This window comes from Podarcis melisellensis, assembly GCF_964234715.1.
Source record: "Podarcis melisellensis genome assembly, chromosome: 5".
Classification (NCBI taxonomy): Eukaryota; Metazoa; Chordata; class Lepidosauria; order Squamata; family Lacertidae; genus Podarcis; species Podarcis melisellensis.
This window is the reverse complement of record NC_138537.1, coordinates 62,703,150-62,725,945: the sequence shown is the minus strand read 5'-3', so window position 1 is coordinate 62,725,945 and position 22,796 is coordinate 62,703,150. Positions and strand designations below refer to the sequence as shown.

At 40.7% G+C, this 22,796-nt stretch overlaps 1 protein-coding gene across 14 annotated transcripts in view; it reads right to left on the bottom strand.

The window, feature by feature from the left end:
• Positions 1-22,796, bottom strand: part of EXOC6 (exocyst complex component 6) — a gene marked incomplete at its 3' end in the record, with an annotated part of 93,582 nt that overhangs the window by 52,081 nt on the left and 18,705 nt on the right. For 11 of the 14 annotated variants that reach the window (XM_081913250.1, XM_081913256.1, XM_081913258.1 and 8 more), the window contains exons 2-17: positions 18,297-18,468; positions 17,164-17,211; positions 16,979-17,069; positions 15,711-15,756; positions 13,074-13,278; positions 12,530-12,688; positions 11,760-11,828; positions 8,389-8,472; positions 8,237-8,283; positions 7,445-7,565; positions 5,852-5,923; positions 5,492-5,589; positions 4,810-4,915; positions 3,693-3,802; positions 1,930-2,041; positions 994-1,128 (exon numbers count right to left, since the gene is read on the bottom strand). In XM_081913250.1, the coding sequence (XP_081769376.1) occupies positions 994-1,128; positions 1,930-2,041; positions 3,693-3,802; positions 4,810-4,915; positions 5,492-5,589; positions 5,852-5,923; positions 7,445-7,565; positions 8,237-8,283; positions 8,389-8,472; positions 11,760-11,828; positions 12,530-12,688; positions 13,074-13,278; positions 15,711-15,756; positions 16,979-17,069; positions 17,164-17,211; positions 18,297-18,468 (1,675 nt within the window). The remainder of the gene's footprint in view (positions 1-993; positions 1,129-1,929; positions 2,042-3,692; positions 3,803-4,809; positions 4,916-5,491; positions 5,590-5,851; positions 5,924-7,444; positions 7,566-8,236; positions 8,284-8,388; positions 8,473-11,759; positions 11,829-12,529; positions 12,689-13,073; positions 13,279-15,710; positions 15,757-16,978; positions 17,070-17,163; positions 17,212-18,296; positions 18,469-22,796) is intronic. The other 3 variants (XM_081913257.1, XM_081913253.1, XM_081913262.1) reach the window with 1 other exon arrangement.

The following is a 22,796-nucleotide window of genomic DNA, read 5'->3' as shown; positions in this document are numbered from 1 at the left end:
AGTGAGGAAGTGGAAAGGCCGCCGGCAACGCAGCACGACTCTCCCCCCCCCCCCAGTATTCAGCCAGGATCAGTGAGGAAGGGAGCAGCTTATATTTTCCCCCCTCCAAATTTAAAGGGGTGGCTTATATTCGGGTGCAGCTTATATTTGGGTCAATATGGTAGATTTGCTCTGAGTAAAACTCGATGCTAATCATTGTGCATACAATAAGGTTACCAGATGTCCCCGTTTCCCGGGGACAGTCCCTGGATTTACAAATCAGTCCCCTGACAAAATCCTATTATTCCTACCGAAGTTGAAAAGTGTCCCCGGATTCATTGAAAAGAAATCTGGTAACCTTAGCATAGAATGAGAATGAGAATGAGGAACTGCTTCTTATTCCAAGTCCTAATGGTAGAAGTTTGTTTGTGGATTTCAAACTTCCAGAGCAGAGGGCAAATCAGAGGGTGATCAGGGACCACAATGATGTATGGAAGGCATGCGATGCCAGTGCAATAATTCTAGCCAGGCAACCTGATTAAAACATTCTTTCACATGTGTTTCCTTGGGAAACAATGGCATGCTTTTGCTAATTAAAAACAGTCTGAGATAACTATCAACATGTATGATCAAGTTTGAGAAATATGTAGGTGTAGCTTTGACAATATTGGGCACAAACATGTTCCAGTTTTGCCTCCTTCCCAATATGACCCCATCAAGACCTATATGGCACACAGTTCATCATGGATTAACTTTAATGAGATTATCCCAATTTAAATTAAGACAACCATCGAAAAACAATGACATCTGCCCCACAATAATAATGAACTAAAGCCACAGTAGTGTTGCATAATATTTTTGGTGGAGTTACACATTCCTGGCTGTTACATTCATAACCTGCCTCCCAAAACAGATAACTAAACCAAGCTATACCCAGAAAAGAATAATTGTCTTCCCTGGTTGGGACCTGTGTATTTAAAAATGTTAACCAAAAGATGGTAACTCTTTGCATACCTTAAACGTCGATAGACCATAGAGTCTTGCAGTATGGAGAGTTTCTTGTGAAATATTTGTAATGTTGGTTATAAAGTCCTCAAGGTATTTACATGCTTGTTCCAAATGTGTTGTGTTTATGATAATTTGCACCAGCTTTAACAACAACAAAAAACACAGAAAAGGAACAAATTCTGATAAAATACATTTGCGATACACAACTGAACTTGATTTGACTATAGCAGAAGAGGCACAACTAATTTAAAGGAGATTATTCAGAATGCTTATTAGCAAAAGCTACAAGGTTGTAAATTGATTGCTACAAGAAGCAAATTTTCCACCTTCAGAGAACCTACTATTATCTACTAAGGATTATCTAATACATTCTCTACTACTACTAATAATAATAATAATAATTTATTATTTATACCCTGCCCATCTGGCTGGGTTTCCCCAGCCATTCTGGGTGGCTTCCAACAAAATATTAAAATACAGTGGTCTATTAAACATTAAAAGCTTCCCTAAACAGGGCTGCCTTCAGATGTCTTCTAAAAGTCTGGTGGTTGTTCTTCTCTTTGACATCTGGTGAGAGGGTATTCCACAGGGCGGGTGCCACTACATTGTGCCAACTACAGAATTCCCATTTCTTGGAGAGGACAATGCATCCTATATCATTCATCACAGTTCATGCAGGGTGGTGATAACTTTCTGTGCTTATTAAGTGCAACCATTATCCTGGGTGAACCCAAGAGAGGGCTCTAGATTGAATGTGCCCCAAACTCCCCTTTGTAACTGCAGAGTGCAAGCAAAGAATAGTTATACTGGTGGGCATCTTTCTTTCAGGAGCTTCTAGTTGAAAAGCTTTGGAGGACATGCATGGCTCTTCAGGAAAGTCTGAAGAATCAGAACAATGCACAAGAGCACCCGGAACACTGAAGCATGCATTTCAAAACTTACCTCCGTCAAACCTATGTGAGGCTTTTTTATGAGGTTCTGTAAACAACTGCTTAAAGTTCGAGTCAGCAGCAAATTTGTCGATTTTCTAAGCATATCATCTATCTCTGTTGAACTGAAATGCAAAAATTTAAGATGCTTTGAAAACAAATGATTAAACCACTGATAAAACTTTAAATTTAAATTGTGCAGCCTTTTTTCTCCTTTCCCGGATAACTAAGTAGAAATCTGTTCAGCTCCAATAGAGGACAGGCCATCAGTCAAGCAACTGCTTTGTTAACAGTTTAACAAACTTTTAAGATATGCATTTATGAAAAACTTGAACTATGTTTATAGCATAATTGGGAAAGAGTAATCATCTGCATATTTTAAAGGTTCCTGGTTAGAGATGAGGACCCAGAAGTCTTATTTATTAGTTCAGTATGTGTGAAGGGAAAGCAATTTACAGTTGTCAACAGGGCACAAAGCTTGATGACAAACTGGAAATAGCTTCCAGATTTCTGAATGCAAAAGGGAACTGCACATTTTATCCAGTTAGAACCAAGCAATATTTTTCAGACTGGCTTAAATGGAAGCCTTTTTTTGTAATGAATTTTTGTAATGAATTTCTCCCATCTATTAGAACCTGAATGTCTTACTATTTTGAATGGTTCCTAAAGTAAAATGTAATGCTGAAGGATGGGGGAGTGGGGAGAGAGAATAAAGGTGGTCCCTAACAAGGAGACATACAGAAGCTACTCAACTGCCCCAACTTTCCCAAATTGTATCTGTCTCCATGAATAGCCTTGGAAGATCTTCTGCCCTTCAGACCCCTGCTTTTCCAGATGGAGGCTGACTCATTATGTGCCCCAAGTAGGTCAGCTTTTAACCAACATGGTATGGTATATTACTCAGGGTTACCATAAGAGAAGAGAGTACATTGTGGCATTTCTTAGTCACTTTGGAACTGACATGGTTGAATACAATGCTATGGGTTTCACAAAACTCACTTTGCTACTGATGTGGAAAGGATTTTGCTTCCCGGTTCACATTGACCTACCGGTCTGTTTCCCTTGGGACCAGCCAACATTAAAGTTTCAATATGTCTATCACTTCACTAACAGTGGAGGGCTCTATTCCCAGGCCCATAAAAACTTTGCCTATAGTCCACGTTGGGATGGCAATGAGATGGCCCACAGAGCAAATTCCAGAAAATCCCATGAGGATTTAGAAAAACATGCCTGGTGCTAGCCATATTTCCATATCATAGTCCATCCTGGCTGTTTCGTGGCACAGACCCAGGTCATCAAGTCTGGCTTCTGCAGCCGCCTCCCTGCCGTCAACCACTACTAGCGGGATTGGCAGCAACAGCAGCAGATATGTTCTATACTTATTTTTATTTTTCATTTAAATTTTATACCACTTTAAATAGTTATGGAACGAAATATCAAAGCGGCTTGCAACCTACATTAAAACACCAAACAATCCAGAAGAAAACATTACAGAAGGAAGTAAAATATACATTCAAAACAACATAATTATGACAATCCTTTGTTCTTTCGATAATTGTGCTGCTCTAAATGTAGTTTTTTATATTTGATTTCATTTAGGGGTTCCGGAGAGGAGCCTTACCTTTACCTACCTGGGATACAATTGAACCTGGGACCTTTAGATAGCACACCTTGTGTTCTGAGTTCCAACCCTTTCGTCTTGTATATATATAGGTCCTACATGTCTTTTACACACACACACACACACACACACACACAGCTTTTGTAAATGCTTACCTGCGATGAAGTGACTCTGAAAATTTAAGGCTTGCATAAATGAATTCTTTGACCTGGATATAAATCTGAGGCACTGACTGAGACATTGGAAGTTTCTTTGGAAAACCCTGCTGCAGAAACAAAACACATATGTGCCATGTTACGCTGCATTTCAAAGTGACTAAGGCTAAGCAGGTTGGAGAAAAGGACCTTAATATCATATGCTAAGCCAGGCCTACAACTCCCATGATCCCTAGCTAACCAGTGGTCAGGGGTGATGGGAATTGTAGTCCAAAACATCTGGAGGGCCGAAGGTTGGGGGTGCCTGTGCTAAGCTGTATTTGGCTGTGATATCTCTATAGTCATAAAAGTTCCCCCCCTCTGCATAGGGAGAGGCATGCCATTCCTAACATCTGATGGGCAAGGCCACAAGAGACTGACAACACAATTCACCATATAAAAATATGCTACAGTATTCAGATCTCTCCAAGTTGGGACCACAAATACGGCCATACATTCCAAGCTGTATAAATTGAATTTTAAAAGGCGAGGGAGGCTATAAGTATGTTAAGTTTTGCTTTTTTAAAACAAAACAAAAAACTCACTAATTCATTAGGTTATCTCTCCATTTACAAGATTCTACAAGTGTGTACTGCTGTCTCAGTGGATTAATGCCCAGAACACCTAAGGACTGAAAAAGAGGATTGGGTAGTAAGAGGAAATCTACACACAAAAGAAGATGAGCTGAGAGGAAGGGCCCAGCCAGGCACACAATCCCATTGTCCTCGCCTTCATCCCTAATTAATTGTTACATCTGCACTGAGACAATAATATTTACTTATTATTTATTTTAAGTATCTATACTTCACCTCCAAGTCCCAGGATGGAAATACATACACTTCAAAAACAAAATTGCGCATATATACCAGACACATATTGAAAATTGATCCTAGTTTGCAGGCAAACTAGGATTTGAGCAAACCAGTTTGCCGCGTTCAGACAAAATTACAATGGTTTGCCACTAACTGGAAGAAGCCTCCTATGAGTACATGGAAAAGAGGAAAGAGAGAGTACACTTGGTTTGGAGGATCATCAAAATGCCTCCCCAGGTGCTTTTGCACAGTGTGTGTTTTCTTACCTTATCAAGTTCCGGATCTTGAAAGGGAAATTTGCTAATGACAATTTTGTACTCTTCTTCATTGGAGACGGGAATTGGGCTGCAATTATCTGCTTCAAAAATATCCCTGTGCAATCAAATGAGCATATTAGAAACATAAATACTAAAACACACGGCAAACGTATATGGGCACAATCTAGCCAAAGTGAAGCACTTCTACAGCTTTCAACGTTGAGAGCTAAGCATGTGCTGAGCTCTGGTGTCACATACTGCTCCCGAACCATCTAATTGCTAGCGTTCAAAGTCTGAGGACAGGAGCAGCTGTGAACCGCTGGTGGGAAGGAATACATAGAAGCAGAGGCAGCACTATTTAAAAGTGATTGCCTGTTAGGCAGAGTGTCCAAGGGTAGGAAATAGAAACCCGTGGGACTTCAGGTATTTGTTTATTTTGTGTAATTTAGACAGCTTCTGTTAGCCATGGAGATAAACAAAGACTATGTAGGACACTGTAGTCCTGCTCCATCTTTCACACATTTCACACACACTTTCAATTGTAACTTTGACAATAATTATAAAGAGCTAGAATTTTTATCTTTAAGTGAAATCCCCTGGCTGGATATATGCAACTATATACCAACGAAAGAACAACCAAAACTGGTTAACATTACTTTGAAACAGGATCTTCATATTCTGTGATACTAACCTGAACAATACAGCCCATTTTTTAAGCAGCGTTTCATTGTACTGGTCCCTTATTTCAAATAAAAGATCAAAGAGCCTGTTCACAGGAAACCCGTAGCCCTAGGAAAACAGTGTTTAAAAACAGTATTTTAAAGGATGCTATCACTGCAAGTGAGTATAAGTGAGAATATGATACTGCAAAATTTTAAGAGTTGATGCCTGCAATCAATACATAAAGGCATCCTTGGTATATATATATGTCCTTAAATAATACATTTCCTTGGCCTACTCTTTAGACATTGAATTGAATTGAGTCGGCCAACAGAAGGGCTGCAAATGGACACCCAATGAAATGCTTACAACAAAGTATTTTACCACCAACCTGCAAGGTGTCAGCAAACACAACAATCAGATTCTTCAGCTCCAAAACAAGATCAGGATCAGTGCAATAGGACTGAAAGGTAAAAACCACATACTGTGTTTCAAAAATCGAATTTTAACCAATGGAAGGCTTGGAGTAGATGACCCTTGCGGTCCTTTTCAACCCTACAATTCTATGAGTCTATAATTCTAACTATTCAAAATGATCCATCTACAAAATAGTCATGCAACAAAATGGCATGAATGAACCAGGCAAAGGACCTTCTTGGTAGTGGCACCCACCCTCTAGAACGCCCTCCCATCAGATATCGAGGAAATAAACAACCACCTGACTTTCAGAAGGCAACTGAAGGCAGCTATGTTTAGGGAAGTTTTTAATGTTTGACGTTTATTGTGCTTTTAATATTCTGTTGGGAGCCGTTCAGAGTGGCTGGGGAAATAATAAATAAATTATTATTATTATTATTATTATTATTATTATTATTATTATTATTGGAATGTCCTTATATTGATGGATTTGTTTTTAAAATAACAATGTTGTGTTTTAAATTATTGTTTTGTGCCCTGGGATCTTTGAATGAAGAGTGGGTAATAAATGAATTCTATTACTACTATTTTTGTGAGGTGGTGTGAATATTATTTTTTAATCACAACGGACACCACACAGGTTGCCACAGTCCTATTCTGTCAGCAACGGTTAGAGAATCTGCTTTGCATGCAGAATGTCCCAGATTCAATCTCTGGCATCGCCAGGCAAGGCTGAGAGAGACCCAAATCTGAAACCCTGGACAGCTGCTGCCAGTCAGTGTAAACAATACTGAACTAGATGGACCAATGGCTTGACTCATATTATAGGGCAGTTTCCCCAATTTGAATGCTCCTAAGCAACTGAAGCTATTCCACTCTTTCTCATGCAGGTATTCAGCTGGGCAAATTGAGCAAAAATAACGTTGCATTAAATGACACACATTCTATAGTGATTAATTATCCCTCAACCAAATAAAACAGATATTAAATTAACAACACTGTTCCAGTTTCAAGTAGCTGGAAAGAGATCCAAGGCATTGTGTCTATGTTGCAACAGAAGTACCAAAAAAAAAAAAAAAAGAGGGCAGCTCTAAGGGTTCTGCTGGTGAAGTTTATTTTGGAAACAGGGGTTTTGGAATGATAATTAGGAACTATTTCCTGGTGCTGCTTTCAGCACTAAACTAATTCAATCTGATCTAATGAAGAGGTCAGTTGAAACTAATTAGGACGGATTGCAATAATAACAGCAGATTAACTCTGCATATTCTAAACTGCCGGACTAAGGCCACAGTTTGGAAGACCCAGGGAGTTGTAAATCAGCAAAGGATTATGCAGATAGCCCAGAGCTGTGGCTCACAGCCTGAGACTGGTGGGACAAACAAAAGCTTGGCAGGTTCTCCCCCCAATCTGAGCAATTTTTAATTACAAAAAAACCCACAACACCCTACCAATAATGGACCTGGATTCCCCACCCCCTTACTTTGACATTATCCTTCCTTTAAACACACTCAGAAGTTCTTTAAGTAAATAAACCTAAAGGGCATCTTCGCAACCCCTTCTCACTTACCGAATGAGTTCTAAGGACCGCAATAATCTTTGAAAGCGCCATGTTCCAAAGTTCATCAGTGTAAGCTCTCGTTATCAATCCGTGGGTTACGTGTAAAATGTGATCTTCTACTACAAAAAAACTGAACACATAGAAAATAGTTAAGAGGAATAATCGCTGTTAAAATGATAAATAACCGAACAACAACCCGCTTCTTGTTTGTTTCTTGCTCTCTCTCTCTCAGGTTTAAACCAGTGTTATCAATTTTTATGGGGTTTGCAGCTAGAGGGTGTTTAACAGGATTACACAAACCAGCTTGAGGGTGAAAGCCACCCTTTGTCATTTGCCTTGAAACTAGTAACTGAGTTGCAATAGCAGTCATAAAGCTAATTTGTGACCCCAGCAGTGGGAGCAAGGTTGTGGGACAGAACCAATTTCTCCTGTCCGAACAGACAGTCAATGAGTTTACGGTACACATACACTGATGAGAGTGACAATTCTCTGTGGGGCCAGGGAAAAGAGAAGGGGGCGGAGGTGCACTGGAAACCCCATTCCGAGAGTAAGCACAAGATTTGCTTTCAAGCAAGCTTAAGCTATTTTGGGATGGAGGTTGAGCATGAGTTATTTGCTCTCCCCCCCCACTGCCTCCCAGGCATCTGGCAACATCTGAAGCAGGCAGCAGTCAACAGGTTAGGCAAAAATGCAGTTAGCATTGCTGCAAATCAACACTGAACAAGCTGAAGAGTCAAAAGCTACCACAAAGAAAGGCCTATAAAGGAGGAGAGCAACATACATCCATGTTTTGGAACTCACCCTACAATCTGACTGAAGTATCTTCTGTAACCTTCCACTGTTTCATGCTTTAAGAAAATAATGCAATATATATAAATATAAACAGTTTAAGTTATCTCATATGTTAAATATTTTAAAACAGACCATTCTCCATTAAAAGGAAAATTAAGTACCATGTTTGACTGTGGCTGCAACACTAGTCTTGCTTGTTTCCTTCTTTGTTTTCTATAGTAATTTTCAAATGTCTCTGCATCGCCCTAAAAGGGAAAATAAATATATACATACATCTTTTTTTAAAAAATAAAATAAAATCTTGTGAAAGTACACAGACAAAAATGTATGTTACGTTTCTGGAATGGCAATACTCTAAACACACCCAAAAGCACTTCATTTGAGACATTCATTTGTAACATCAGGTGACTGACAGGAGTGTCAAAGTGGTCCACTAGGGGTGATGGAGTTCAGGATCCAACCTACTAGATAGAACCTATTCCTGACACCTAATTTCACATTTAGTTCAACAAACTCATTTTGACAATACTATTGAACAGCAAGTTGACATTCAACAACTCCTTACTTAGAACAAAAAGAACATTTTCTTTCCCAATTTGCATCATTATGAGAAAACTTACAACGCAGATTTGTGTCATTTCAATAGCCATGGGAGAAATATCTTGCCTCTCAAGGATTTGTTCACTGTTAGGTTTCCACCACCAATTGATGAAATTTAAAACAACATGAAAAGCTGACAATTATTCCTGATGTCTTGGGCTTGGAAGGGTATCAACTATATTGAAGGATGCTTTGCCAAGAATCTTAAATTTAGTTGAAAATGTAAAATGGGGGTGGTGGTGTTACTATGTTGAAAGGTCAGCCAAAAGTACTGACTGTTTTTCTACAGGTAATAAGAAATCAAGGCTAGCTCTTACAGCATTAAAGAAACCCATTTATGATGTTTGAAGTTTAAAGTTTCCATATATGATTTACTACTATTCTGCAACATGGTTAGAGTTGATTATATTTTGCTATGAAAAAGGAAATGGGTACCCTTTGGTATATAAATTGAGCAGAGTTGTGTTCTCATCCATCTGCATCTAGCACCAAAGTACTTTAGAAATTCAGCACTCAAGAAATCTATCCAGATCATGCATAAGTGCAGTTTTGAAAGTGTGGGACCGGGGGTGGGGGTGGGTGGGAGGAGGATAGACAGAAAGGAAAGAAAAAAGAAACCAGCTATTTCTCCCTTACATCATGCTAAATTTTAATTAGATAGTTATATTCAGGTTTGGAAACATCATAGTGTGCCCAGATTTAAAGATGTCACACAGATTGGGGCTACCGTAAATAGAGTAGGCATTGCTGTTAAGGGCAGTTACAGATAGGTAGCCGTGTTGGTCTGCCATAGTCAAAACAAAAATTTTTTTTCTTCCAGTAGCACCTTAAAGACCAACTAAGTTAGTTCTTGGTATGAGCTTTCGTGTGCATGCACACTTCTTCAGAAGTATCTGAAGAAGTGTGCATGCACCCGAAAGCTCATACCAAGAACTAACTTAGCTGGTCTTTAAGGTGCTACTGGAAGAAAAAAAATTTTTTTGTTCTGTTAAGGGCATTATCTTCCTTAATAGTTTCAGTATGTTCAGTAGTATAGTTATGTTGTGTGGAATATCAGTTTGAGTAAAATGAGAACAAACCTTTTTCTGGTGTGCTTTTCACTCTCCTTGATTAACATTGCTAATACTTCATTTAATATTTAAAATAAACATCTATTTGTGGCACATATTTAATGGCCACCCTCTATACTTCATTGGTTTTTATTTTCTATGAAAAGGGGGGGAAATGGTCACCTGACTCTCAGAGCTCTTCATAATGTAGGGGGGTAAATCTATGTAGATCTTTTTTATCATGATGATTCATTCAGAAAGAACCATCTGTCTACTTAAAAACCACAACAAAAATTGACTCATCTGTATATACTGAAATTAATGTAATTTGCATGTAAGCAGAATTTAAAAAACAAAACCAAAAACCCCTCTTAAACTGCTCAAGTTCAGCTTTACTACTCTTGCGGTTAGCTTAACTTACTTATTTAAGTTTCCATTAATTAGTAAATTCAAAGCAGAAAGATATATTGGGTAGCGTAATAAGAAATTGCAGACATGGAAATACCCACTACACTCAGATGGCTTTCTCAAAATGCAAAGCTGAAAGATTATTTAAAAATACAAGATCTGTAAACTAAGCTGGTGGTTTACATTATCAGATCAAGAGAACTATACAGTACTTTCTATTACTCTAAAAATAGATTCAGCGAACGGACACCTACGTATGTAAGTACTTACCATGCCATGTGAGTTTTTATCTTCAGCCAAGAGCAACATGTAATTCTGAAACAACTACTGTAGCATAATTGCAAGTACAGCACAGTATTTACCTAGCGGGAGCATTTACGGTTTTCAAGTAGCATTCTTCCTAAACGCACAAAGTAAATAGCAGCTGTGGGGGTGGGTGGTCCAGATCAGTTCCACAGCAGGGGGGAAAGGGTTAAATCCCTTCCCCTGCCATGGTCCCAGTCCTGACCACTGCTCCCCATCACCATGACTATTCAAGAAACAAAGCACACAAAAGCTAGTTTCCAACCAGTGAAAAGCCTTGTGATGCCTAATCAGCAACAGTAGTACAGTATTTTTACTGTATCAAAGCTACTAGTTACAATTTTATCTTCGGAAAGCTCTAAAGTTTCCATTTTGCCACTTGAGTTGTTAGTGGTGTGTCCCCCCCCCCATATGAGTCATATTTGTCAAATTAGTTACATGAGCAAGATCTTGCAACTATCCAACAGAACACACACTTTTTCAGTCCCGTACCTTTCAATGGGAGCGACTTAAGCTTATACTTAATTCTACCACTGAAATTACATCTGAATTTAGGTATATTTAACTCATTTGCTGGAATGTGCTCTTTACCCTACATCAGGAATAGGCAAACCCGGCCCTCCAGATGTTTTTGGGACTACAAATCCCATCATCCCATACCACTGGTCCTGTTAGCTAGGGATGATGGGAGTTGTAGTCCCAAAACATCTGGAGGGCCGAGTTTGCCTATGCCTGCCTTACATAGTGAGCATATTCTTATCTAAAACAACACAAGAACCATAATTAATTTGATACGAAGGATGCTCTGTTGGGATAGTAATTATGGTTGCTCTGTTGCTACCAAGAAACAGGTTCTCTCTCTCCTGATCACCCAATAACAAAAACTGGAAATCTCTCATGAATTCCTACCCTGGATGGAAGGTGCATATTTGGACACAATCTTATAAATATCCAGTTACAGATATTAATGGATATAAACTAAAGGATGTCAACAGAGTCTGGCAGAAACAGCACACTCACATTATTTTTAGAACACAGGTGGATTTCTGTTAAGGTAGCTGCAATGGTCTTACGAAAACTCATGTAGTTTTGAGACACAGAGAGAAAACAAACAAAAGGATAAGAGGAATGTAAAAATAAAAAATCCCCACACAAAAAAATGATATACGTACCAGAACTGAGTAAATATGCAAGCATCGATAAACAGGAGAAAAATCTACCAGATCGTGAGCTGTCAAAACCTGTAGGAAGGGATCCAAACCAAAACACATTCAGCTACAGCATGACATTCATAAATCAAATGGGCATTAGAAACTAATAACAGTAAGCCAAATAGGATGCCAGCATTTAGATAGGAGGCAGACTCTGCCATGATCAGTTATCCAGCCATTTTGGTAGTTGTACAGGTGCCCTTGACAGATAAAGGCCTGATAAAAGTATGATTCCCTTCTACAAATATTTAAGTCAAATCAAAATATTCAGTGAGCACTTATTTCTCCACTCTTTCCTCATGGGATAAAAATAATGGTTATAATCTGTGCTTTATTTAGTAAAAAATAATAATGTAGTGCTGGGACTCTCATATATTGATAAAAGTGTCATGGCTGTCAGCACAAAATGGCTGCCGGGGCCACAAAAAAGATGTGCCAGTACTTTGTACAAGTGAGTATTATAAAAAATGATAATCCAAAAACGACTTTCCTCAACCAGTAGCTTTCTCCCCGTACCCCATTTGATGTGGCAAATTGCTTTTTTAAAACTGAGGGCTTTTTCATGTGGAAAATTGCTGTTCAAAATGAAAAGAAAGCTAGATGGTCTAATGGGTTACCACAAGCCCCCTGAGGGACTCCAAGATTCACTGCCACCTATTTCAGGATTGTTTCCTAAAGGCTGAACAATAAGAACAAGTAAAATGAAAGGAAATTATTTGAGATCAAAATACCTCATCTTCATGTTCTTCCTCTTCCTCTTCAAGGTTTTGTTTTGAAACAATTTTATTCCTTGGCTCTGGAATGCCATCATTATTTATATATGCACTCTTCCCATAACGGAAATTGTTTTGCTTCTGGAGACCAGTATTAAAGGTTTTCTGCTGCTGTGCCTGTAATAGCAAAGCATGCCACTGAACGTACACACAAAAAGATCGCATGCAATTCATTTATGGTCCTACGAAAGCAAAGACAAGTAATGGCCAAGGAAGCGGAAGGAGGGGTGTGGCTTATCTCTTCAGGTGGATCCCACAAACTCACGCAAGACCGAAATATTTCCCAGTGGAGTAGACTGACACAGGTTGGATTCATGCAATTCCTACATTCTGAAAATGTGAGGGAAAGTTTGCACAAGTCGGGCACCCATGGGTGGGCAGAGGGAAGGAAGGTGTTTGTGTAGCACCTCTTGTCATGTAAGGCCTTGTAAGCAGATGAATTGAGGCTAAATTACGATTGGTTTAGTCAAGCTTGAATATGCTTAGATTTCAGCAAACATACCTGTTTCATCGCTGTTTCACCAATTTTATCCGAATGCTTCCGAATACTCTCTAGGAAGTCCTTCAGATCTGACATGGAAATCTCTTTAATTTCCTCACGAAGTTTTGGAAGGTTTTCAATCATTATCTGACAAAACCGATACTGATTAACTCTAGGAAAGTAGATGTTTTCTAGCTGTTCCATAGTCTTTAAAGCAGAATAATATCTGGAGAAAAGAAGGGGGGAGTTGTTGTTTACCATCTGAATGTAATCCTAACAAAACTGTAACAGTCTGAGCAGTTTCGTGCAAATAAGATTAGGGTCTCAAATGGGGAGCAAATGGGGAGGCAGAGGGAGATGAGAAGCTGCCCTAGTACATGTTTGGCCACCTTTGTGGAGAGTTCTACACCATATGCCCTCTAGCTGCTGTTCATCCTTAGCTATAATATCTGCTAAGAATCCTGGCCATAAATGGCTTATTTAGGCTAGTGCAGGCTTTGCCAGGGACGTGGGTGGCGCTGTGGGTAAAACCTCAGCGCCTAGGGCTTGCCGATCGCAGGGTCGGCGCTTCGAATCCCCACGGCGGGGTGAGCTCCCGTCATTCGGTCCCAGCTCCTGCCCACCTAGCAGTTCGAAAGCACCCTTAAGTGCAAGTAGATAAATAGGTACCACTTTATAGCGGGAAGGTAAACGGCGTTTCCGTGTGCTGCTCTGGTGCTGGCTCGCCAGAGCAGCTTCGTCACGCTGGCCACGTGACCAGGAAGTGTCTGCGGACAGCGCTGGCTCCCGGCCTCTAGAGTGAGATGAGCGCACAACCCTAGAGTCGGACACGACTGGCCCATACGGGCAGGGGTACCTTTACCTTTAGGCTTTGCCAACCTGGCACCCTCCAGATGTTTTGACTACAACTCCTATCAGCTCTGCTGAATGGGGCTGATGGGAGTTGCAGTTCAAAACACCTTGATGGCACCAGACTGGCAAAGATTGGGCTGATCCCTTTGCTTTGCTTCAGTAAATTCTCCAAAAAGATGTAAATGCAATGCAGTGAATATATGTGTATTTCATGTATCGCCATGTGATGCATGCAGCTTGCCTCGCTACTTTGGCAATCTGGAGCTAGCTGTCTGCTTGCAGACTTCACTCCTCTTTTGGCACGTTTTGAGTTTAACTTGTGTTTGCTCCACCATTTTCCAGCCGACCACATCACCCAACTCCACCCCTAGCTCCACCCACTCATGCTCAGGACTGTACGTAGTTTCATCTGTGAAACGTTTGCAGTTGTGCAAATAATGAAGTGCAATCTCCTGGCTAGAGTGCTGAATTGCGGTTATGCATAATGCATAGATGCAGCCTAACAAGCTGAGATGCTTTCCCTGGCTCTTCATTGCTTAACTTTTAATAAGTGGCATAGAAGAAAAATGCATGATCAGCAGAAGTGACCATCGTATGCAATGATGATCAGGCTCCTCCCCCTGCTGTCATCTACAGTCGCTATCCAATCAGGCTGCGGGACAGGGAGAGAGTTGGGCTTGCAGGACCTCTCCATCAACTCTTCAGAAAGACCAGAATTTTTTTGCTCCTCCTCTCACTGAAATTTTTCTAGGAGCTAGTCATTACAGGAACTCTAACTAAAAAATAGCACCAGCATTTTCTTTTTTTACTCTCCATGTCAAACCCCTTTCCCTTTGTGCCATGTCATAGTCCTTGCCTTCAGGCTTAGAATCTGTAACCTGCTATGCCCTCCCTTATTTTGCTGAAGAGAGGGGTTTAAAAGTTTTAAATAAATAGTCATAATTGTAAGAGTGTCAGAGACAAAAAGAGACAAGAGAGAGAGAGACTTGCAGGGACTAAATATTATGAAGCTGCCAAATTAGCATTTTGATAAGTTGCCTTCATACCCATAACTTCCTCACACCAGAATTCATTCAGATTCTTCATGCAAATACACAAATACACAAACACACACACACACACACACATATATATACCCCAAATTGACAGATGTAACAATGTGCTTTATTGCACAGCTCCACAGGAGTTATAATTATAGCAATTACATTAATACTAAACAGGGTAACAACAGACACTTATAATGTATAAGTAGTAGAAAGGATTCACAACTTTTTCTTTCTTTTTTACAGTTATAATACTGCTTTGGAATGTGCTTTCAAAGAAAAAGTGCAACCCTAAGCATTCTTATTCAGAAACCACTCCCATTGCATTCAATAGGATTTACACCTGTGTAAAATGTTCAAAGGACTGCAGCCAAAAGCAAATTATGAGCAAGGAAAGCTTCTTTTCTGTTCCTGCGCTGTATCAGTTATTTGTGGACTATTCTAAAACACTAAAGCAAATAAAGTGATAAATACCGTGACAATCAGAACTTAAAACGTTTTCGTTTCGTATTGCACAAGGCAGGGCTTCTTTTCTCATTAAACCCTTCAAAAAGGTTAATTTTTCTCATAACATCTGTTCATTTGTAATGACAGGCATGAAACAAAGACATGAAAAGAGTACAAAGAGCAGACCACGATTCATTATATGTCTTGACCAGAGTAGTCTTTACCATCCCATCGGTAATTGCAGAAGACAAGTGGATGAACCCATTCATTAATAATAAAAAAAAGCAATACTTCGGCTTAAAAGAATTGTACTCACCTCTTCACATTCATCTGCTCTTTTAGTTTGCTGTACATCTCCAGTACTGTGTAAAACGAAGATATTAAAATACATAAATCCTACTACAAAAAAGTGCAAAGGTTCCAAATTCCATATATGTCCTCCAGTTCTATATGCAAATGCACACTTGTCTCATGGATGTTTTACAATGAGAGGATGAAATAATACGGGGGGGGGGAGGGATGTAAGGCAATGGAATGAATGGTGAAGGGGAAGGGGGAGTCCATGAACAATCAGAAAAGTAAAATCAAACAGTAAGTTCAAGCCAACATCAACACAAGCTTAACCTTCTTTTTTAAGTTAAGCCATTGGAAGTACCCTAGGATCCACCACAAGCTACTGGGAGCGGCACACTGTATGCCAACAGTACCACCTACTGTAATCCTTGCAAGTTACAGGGCACACACACGACAAAAGAAGGTCATTGCCTTCTACCAGAACAGCTCTTAATAAGCAGCAAACCACGTGGGACAACACTGGCATATTCAGAACGGCAATGTGCAAGGGTTCGGCAGCTAAAATATCCACAAACAGTGATTCAGGACAAGGGAGATGGTATTTATTTTAGCTTGCTCTAAAGCCTCTGCTGGTGCTTATTTCCAATATCCCACCCATTTTCAGTTGCATTTGTATGATGGCATTGTATTTTAATTCATGAGTTATATATATATATATATTACTTTGTTCATGGCCTCAAAACTATTGCGAGAGGAGGCATTAAAGTCTCCTAATAAACAATTTAAAATAGCTTCAGATTTCAGCTATTTTTATTTATATACCGCTTAATGCCAAAAATAAACCTCTAAGCAGCTTACAAAATATAAAAGAAGCACGCAAATGTGAAAAATCCTGAAAACATGAAAACAAACATCCATCATTAAAACATGCAATAAAGCAGTCCCATTAAAACACAGCAATTAAAAACAGGAGACTTGGGTCAAGAGGTCAAGGGAATGCCTGTGTAAATAGAGGTCAAATGACATTGCAACAGCATGACAACATTATATATGCATTAAGCCATGATCATTAGCTTCATCCATAATATTTCACCAATAGCCTGGATATCAAACAGGAGCAGAGCTAAGTGAGCTACATCTCAGCTGAAATGTTCCGCCGAGGACCACAATGACAATAATTCCTTTTTAAAAATAAATAAACGACAATACATGGAGGTAATTTTAAACTAACCGTACTGAAATGCACATCCTTCTAATTTTGCCAAGTGCTGCATATGATTTGTAACTCACCCGGAAGACACAACTGCAGCTTCTCAACCACTGTTGTAATATTCCTCTGCTGAAGTCTACAGTGGATGATTTCTTCCGTCTCAGCAATCACCTTGGATATTTCCAAACATACTACAGTTAAATTGCGCACCTACGGTGTTTCCTGCAAGTATCCATTAAGCACATAGGAAGCACCATTTTCTCACCTCTCTCCCAGCATCTTGAAGCCTTCGGTTGGTATCAGTAACTTGGACCTTAAAAATAATTTCACCTTTGTTAGACAAATATGCACATATTGCCCTGATGCAGCCGCTCACCCTTGTAATCAGATCATGCTTCATGAGAAACTTAGAACAAAGAAATGTAAATCCAAATTAACTCTACAGCTTGAACTTGAACTTTTGATCACCAAGGGTTTTTGTTAACTTCAATTAGTTATGACAGTTCTTTCTAACAGATTCTGTGGCAAACTTCTCAAATTTACTTGGGATTTTTGAACTTTTTTTGTTTCTGTAGGTCTGTCAAACAATTCAAATCATTGACCCAATTGACCACTGGTCCCTTTTTGATAACCTCAATGAGCTCTATGTTCCATTCATTGTCTGCAAGAAATGGTGATTGCATTTTACGGTAATTAAACATTCATACTTTGCTGAATGCAAACACTGGGTGGTTGATTAACATCAAACGTGGAAATCTCCAAGCCACAGCAACATTTTAATGCCGCAGGTGCAGGCAGTGTTCGACCTCAGACTTTCCCACATATTAAGTGACTCATTAGGTCATCATAATAAGGGAGCACATTCTAGTTTATTAAAAAACTCATTAATTTCTGAACAAAGATGCTCAATGACCTCATTGATGTTGTATTTGGTCTCTTGTTATCTGAATATCCTTTATATAATGCTGTTCTAATCATAACCTCTGGTGAACTATGCTCATTCTGTCTGGTGTGCATATTTTTCTTGCAAATGTGTAAAGAGAGCTAAAGGGACTAGTTATACCATTTACTTCGGAGGAAATCTCACAACATCTTTCTAAAGAATCCCAACAATTCCAACTGCCCTTTGAGAAAGCAGAGAAGCATTTGCTTGAGAAAGGAGTAAGCCTGCTAAATTCTGGGTACTTATTAGAAAAATAGATTAAATTGCTAAAATATTTACATCCACAATCTTGCTATGGAACTATATTATTCTGTCTTCACCACTGTGATACCCACACCAATTAAAATGTTCCAGGCACAGAAATGTATCAGTATATTCGAAAAAGGAATGTGTGATTATGAAGAATGTTTTTTTTCACTATTTTGCAGTAATTGTAATCATAACTAACACCTTACCTTGAGTTTTTCTGCATCAGCCCTTACTTTAAGAAGTTCTGTAATAGCATCTACAAAGCCTTGGTGGTGAAAATTGCACATCTTTTCAATCTCCTTGTCATGGTTACGTATACATCCATCTAGCTTTTCCATAAACTTTTGGTGTGCATTTGGTTGATCATCATATACAGACCTGTCAAGTATATATAAATAATTACATTTGAGTTAGCAATTAGCAGGCTTTTAGAATTTTACTAATAACAGTAACTTTTCCAAATTTGTTTTTAAAAATAATAATCCAAGTTTACACATGAACTAATAAATTTGCCACTTAATTCAGTTATCAATACCGTCATAATTGCCTTTGGGAAGTAAAACACATAACCCAAGGCTTGAAGAATAAACTAAGACTTCATTTCATTAAGTCAGGTATTCAGCCAATCAAATCTCAGCTCTATTATTCATACCTTAGTGCTCTTCTCTTAGCATGCCAAAGAACAAAGATCTCCTAAATAGCCATTTATTAAAATAAACGAATTGCTGCTATACAAAATGTATGGCCTTCAACTATGCTAAATCATATTTCATCATTTTGCATGCCACTAGGCAAATACAGTTCAAAATCAGCTTGCACAATCAGCCCCCTAGTGGAGAATGAATGCCACCTGCTCAATGTCTAAAAGTTCAAAACTTGGCTCCATTGTACTGCCTCACTCCTTCCAGGAAAGCCTGCCTAGACAAACAGAAGTAAAATAACACAAATAATATAGGGCAATACCAATTTTTAGCACGGACATGCTCAAAACCCAGATATCAGATTCAGCATCACTTTCTTAGATGTTCTTATTTTACAACACTCTCTTTTCTACCCATTAAAAGGTACACATGGCTTACGAAATTTATATGTATATTTTTAATTGCATCAAAATGGAGCATTAACCACAGTGATTCCATTAGGCTGTAACCAAAGCCTGTCTGATCTAGAGTGAACGTGGCTTCTGCTTCCGGAGTGGGACTTCACCTTCCTCTCTTCAGTCCCCATGGCTCCCTGGCATACCCTCAAAATCTGCTCTGGCAATTTGAGGGACCTTCCAGTGAAGATTCTGGGGGGTCCAATGCAGATTTTGGGATGAGCTTTTATTCCAGTTATGTGTGTATAAAGCCCCAGATGGGAGTCAGCCAGTGCCCATGGAGACTGGTAGAACGGAAGGCATGAAATCAATAGCAGAGCAAACTAATTCTCGCTTTGTTCACATCCTCCACCCTGCTCATAGACTGATAGAATTTTAGAGTTGGAAAGGACCCTGGGGATCATCTAGTCCAACCCCCCTGAAATGCATGAATATGCAGCTATCCCATTCAGGGATCAAACCTGCAACCTTGGGGTTGGTCAACACCACATTCGAACCAATGCTGAACTCTAGAAAAGCAACACTGAGACTAAGGAGGTAGACAGGGTGGAAGTAAGGTTAGTCAGGTGGGAGGTGGCCTGTTGGAGTTTGGTGGAGTAGGAGAGCCTCTGTTGGCCCCTAATCCAGGATATCTCAATAGACCTTCCTGTCAAGATAAAGGTAAAGGACACAGGTGGCACTGTGGGTTAAAGCCTCAGCGCCTAGGACTTGCTGATCAAAAGGTCGGCGGTTCGAATCCCTGCTGCGGTGTGCGCTCCCGCTGCTCGGTCCCAGCGCCTGCCAACCTAGCAGTTCGAAAGCACCTCCGGGTGCAAGTAGATAAATAGGGACCGCTTACCAGCGGGAAGGTAAACGGCGTTTCCGTGTGCAGCTCTGGCTCGCCAGAGCAGCAATGTCACACTGGCCATGTGACCCGGAAGTGTCTCCGGACAGCGCTGGCCCCTGGCCTCTTAAGTGAGATGGGCGCACAACCCCAGAGTCTGTCAAGACTGGCCCGTACGGGCAGGGGTACCTTTACCTTTACCTTTACCCCTGACCGTTAGGTCCAGTCATGGACGACTCTGGGGTTGCAGGGCTCATATCGCTCTATAGGCCAAGGGAGCCAGCATTTGTCTGCAGAGCAGACAGCTTCCAGGTCATGTTGCCAGCATGACTAAGCCGCTTCTGGCGAACCAGAGCAGCGCACGGAAACACTGTTTACCTTCCCGCCAGAGCGGTACCTATTTATCTACTTGTACTTTGACGTGCTTTCAAACTGCTAGGTTGGCAAGAGCAGGGACAGAGCAATGGGAGCTCACCCTGTCGCAGGGATTCGAACCGCCGACCTTCTGATCAGCAAGCCCTAGGCTCTGTGGTTTAGACCACAGCGCCACCCACGTCCCTTCCTGTCAAGATAAGTAAAGGTAAAGGTACCCCTGCCCGTACGGGCCAGTCTTGACAGACTCTGGGGTTGTGCGCCCATCTCACTTAAGAGGCCAGGGGCCAGCGCTGTCCGGAGACACTTCTGGGTCACATGGCCAGTGTGACATTGCTGCTCTGGCGAGCCAGAGCCGCACACAGAAACGCCGTTTACCTTCCCGCTGGTAAGCGGTCCCTATTTATCTACTTGCACCCGGAGGTGCTTTCTAACTGCTAGGTTGGCAGGCGCTGGGACCGAGCAGCGGGAGCGCACCCCGCCGCAGGGATTCGAACTGCCGACCTTTCGATCGGCAAGTCCTAGGCGCTGAGGCTTTAACCCACAGCGCCACCTGCGTCCCTACTCCTGTCAAGATACCAGACACCAAATTACACATCTTTCCCTTTGCACCAGCAACAATGACTCAGGGAGTGTTGCCCGACATTTGCTGTTCGCATCAGTTTGCAAATGTCTCTGGGTAAATGCATACACACACACATATACAAGCTTTTAAATGACCTGCTGCTGAGCAGAGGAGGGAAATCAACCAAGTGAGACTGGAAAAAAACACTCTCACTCACAAGCCAATGTGTCTGTTGGCAGAGGGAAGCAGAACATATGCAGGGAGGGCATTGGTGGAAGAACAAAAGAGGAATGGAAGTGTGGCCGAGGAGCATGGGAAATGAGAACAAGCCAAGATTGGCAGACACGGGAAATTCAAGTCAGGCCACTGGAAGCCAAAACACAGTAAGAGGCAAAACAACGCCAAACAATTACAGCTGCTGTCAGGGGAGGCTTAGAGGATGCACCAGTCAGAGAGGTAGGGGGGGAAACATTCCTTGTCTTCTCCGAAATAGAACAGGAAAAGATACAGGAAACTCACACCTCTACCCAAATACAATCAAGCCCACTGCCACCCAGTGACCGAACAATATAACACCACTATCCACAGTTAACGTTTGATGAAATGCAAGCTAATGTATTGCCCTCCAGATGTTTAGGACCACAACTTCCATCATCTCTTACCATTGCCAGGCCAGCTAGGGCTGATGGGAGTTGTAGTTCAACACATCTAGAGCGTGCCAGGTTGGCGATCTCTGGTTAAGAGGAGCCAGCTTCAAAATGTGGTACAGGTATATGGTTTGTTTTAAACTAACAGTGGTTAGTGTTCAACAGAATTTGCTGGTGCAGGGAACACAGGAAGTAATGGTTAGTGAAAACTGAGAGCCATACAGGAAAATAGAGGGATTCTGGAGAGGAGACTAGATTCACTCACATCAAGCTAAACCATGGTTTGCCATAACATTATGCATCCATAAATGACTTTGGCCCCAAATATCTGAAAGATTGCCTCCTTCCCTACAGACCCTCCCCAGTATTAAGATCCACAGAAGGGTCTCTCTTGGTAGTTCCACTGCGCTCAGAGGTTCAGGGTGGTGGGGGCCCAGGAAAAGGCATCCTTCACCTAGGCAGCTCCTAGGCTGTGGAATTCCCTCCCCACAGAGGTGTGTCTGGCTTACATTACATAGTTTCTGCCATATACTAAAGATGAAAATGAAGACCACCACAGTCAACCACAAATAAATAACCACACCATTGGCCAACCCCAACCTTTCTCACCACCAAAGGAACACAAGTAAACAACTAAGAACCTGCACAAGCAACGCTGACACCAAACCCTACATATAATAAGTAAAATAGAAACATCGCCACCCGACCTCATCCCCACCCATCTTTATAATAAAATGATAATAATAATATATTTTATTTATATCCCGCCCTCCCCAACCGAAGCCTGGCTCAGAGCAGCTTCCCCCCCTCCACCCCTTTCCCTCTTTTCTTCCTAATGTCTCAACAAATGAAACTGATTTGTAAAAAATGTTACATGGGGGGGGGGGAAATACGAGAGAGAGACATTGCACACACTTTCGTAAATCAAGAAAATATTTTAAATAAATAAATAAATGATACACCCCTGGCCTTTGACACATAAGGCCTTCTCTGTAGTCATGCCCACCCCGTGGAACACACTCCCATCAAATGTAAGGAGATAAACAACTGTCTGACTTTTAGAAGACATCTGAAGGCAGCCTTGTTTCGGGAAGTTTTTTATGTCTGGTGTCTTACTGTGTTTCTTATTTATTGGAAACTGCCCAGAGTGGCTGGGGCAAACCAGTCAGATGGGTGGTGTGCACATCTATCTATCATCTATCT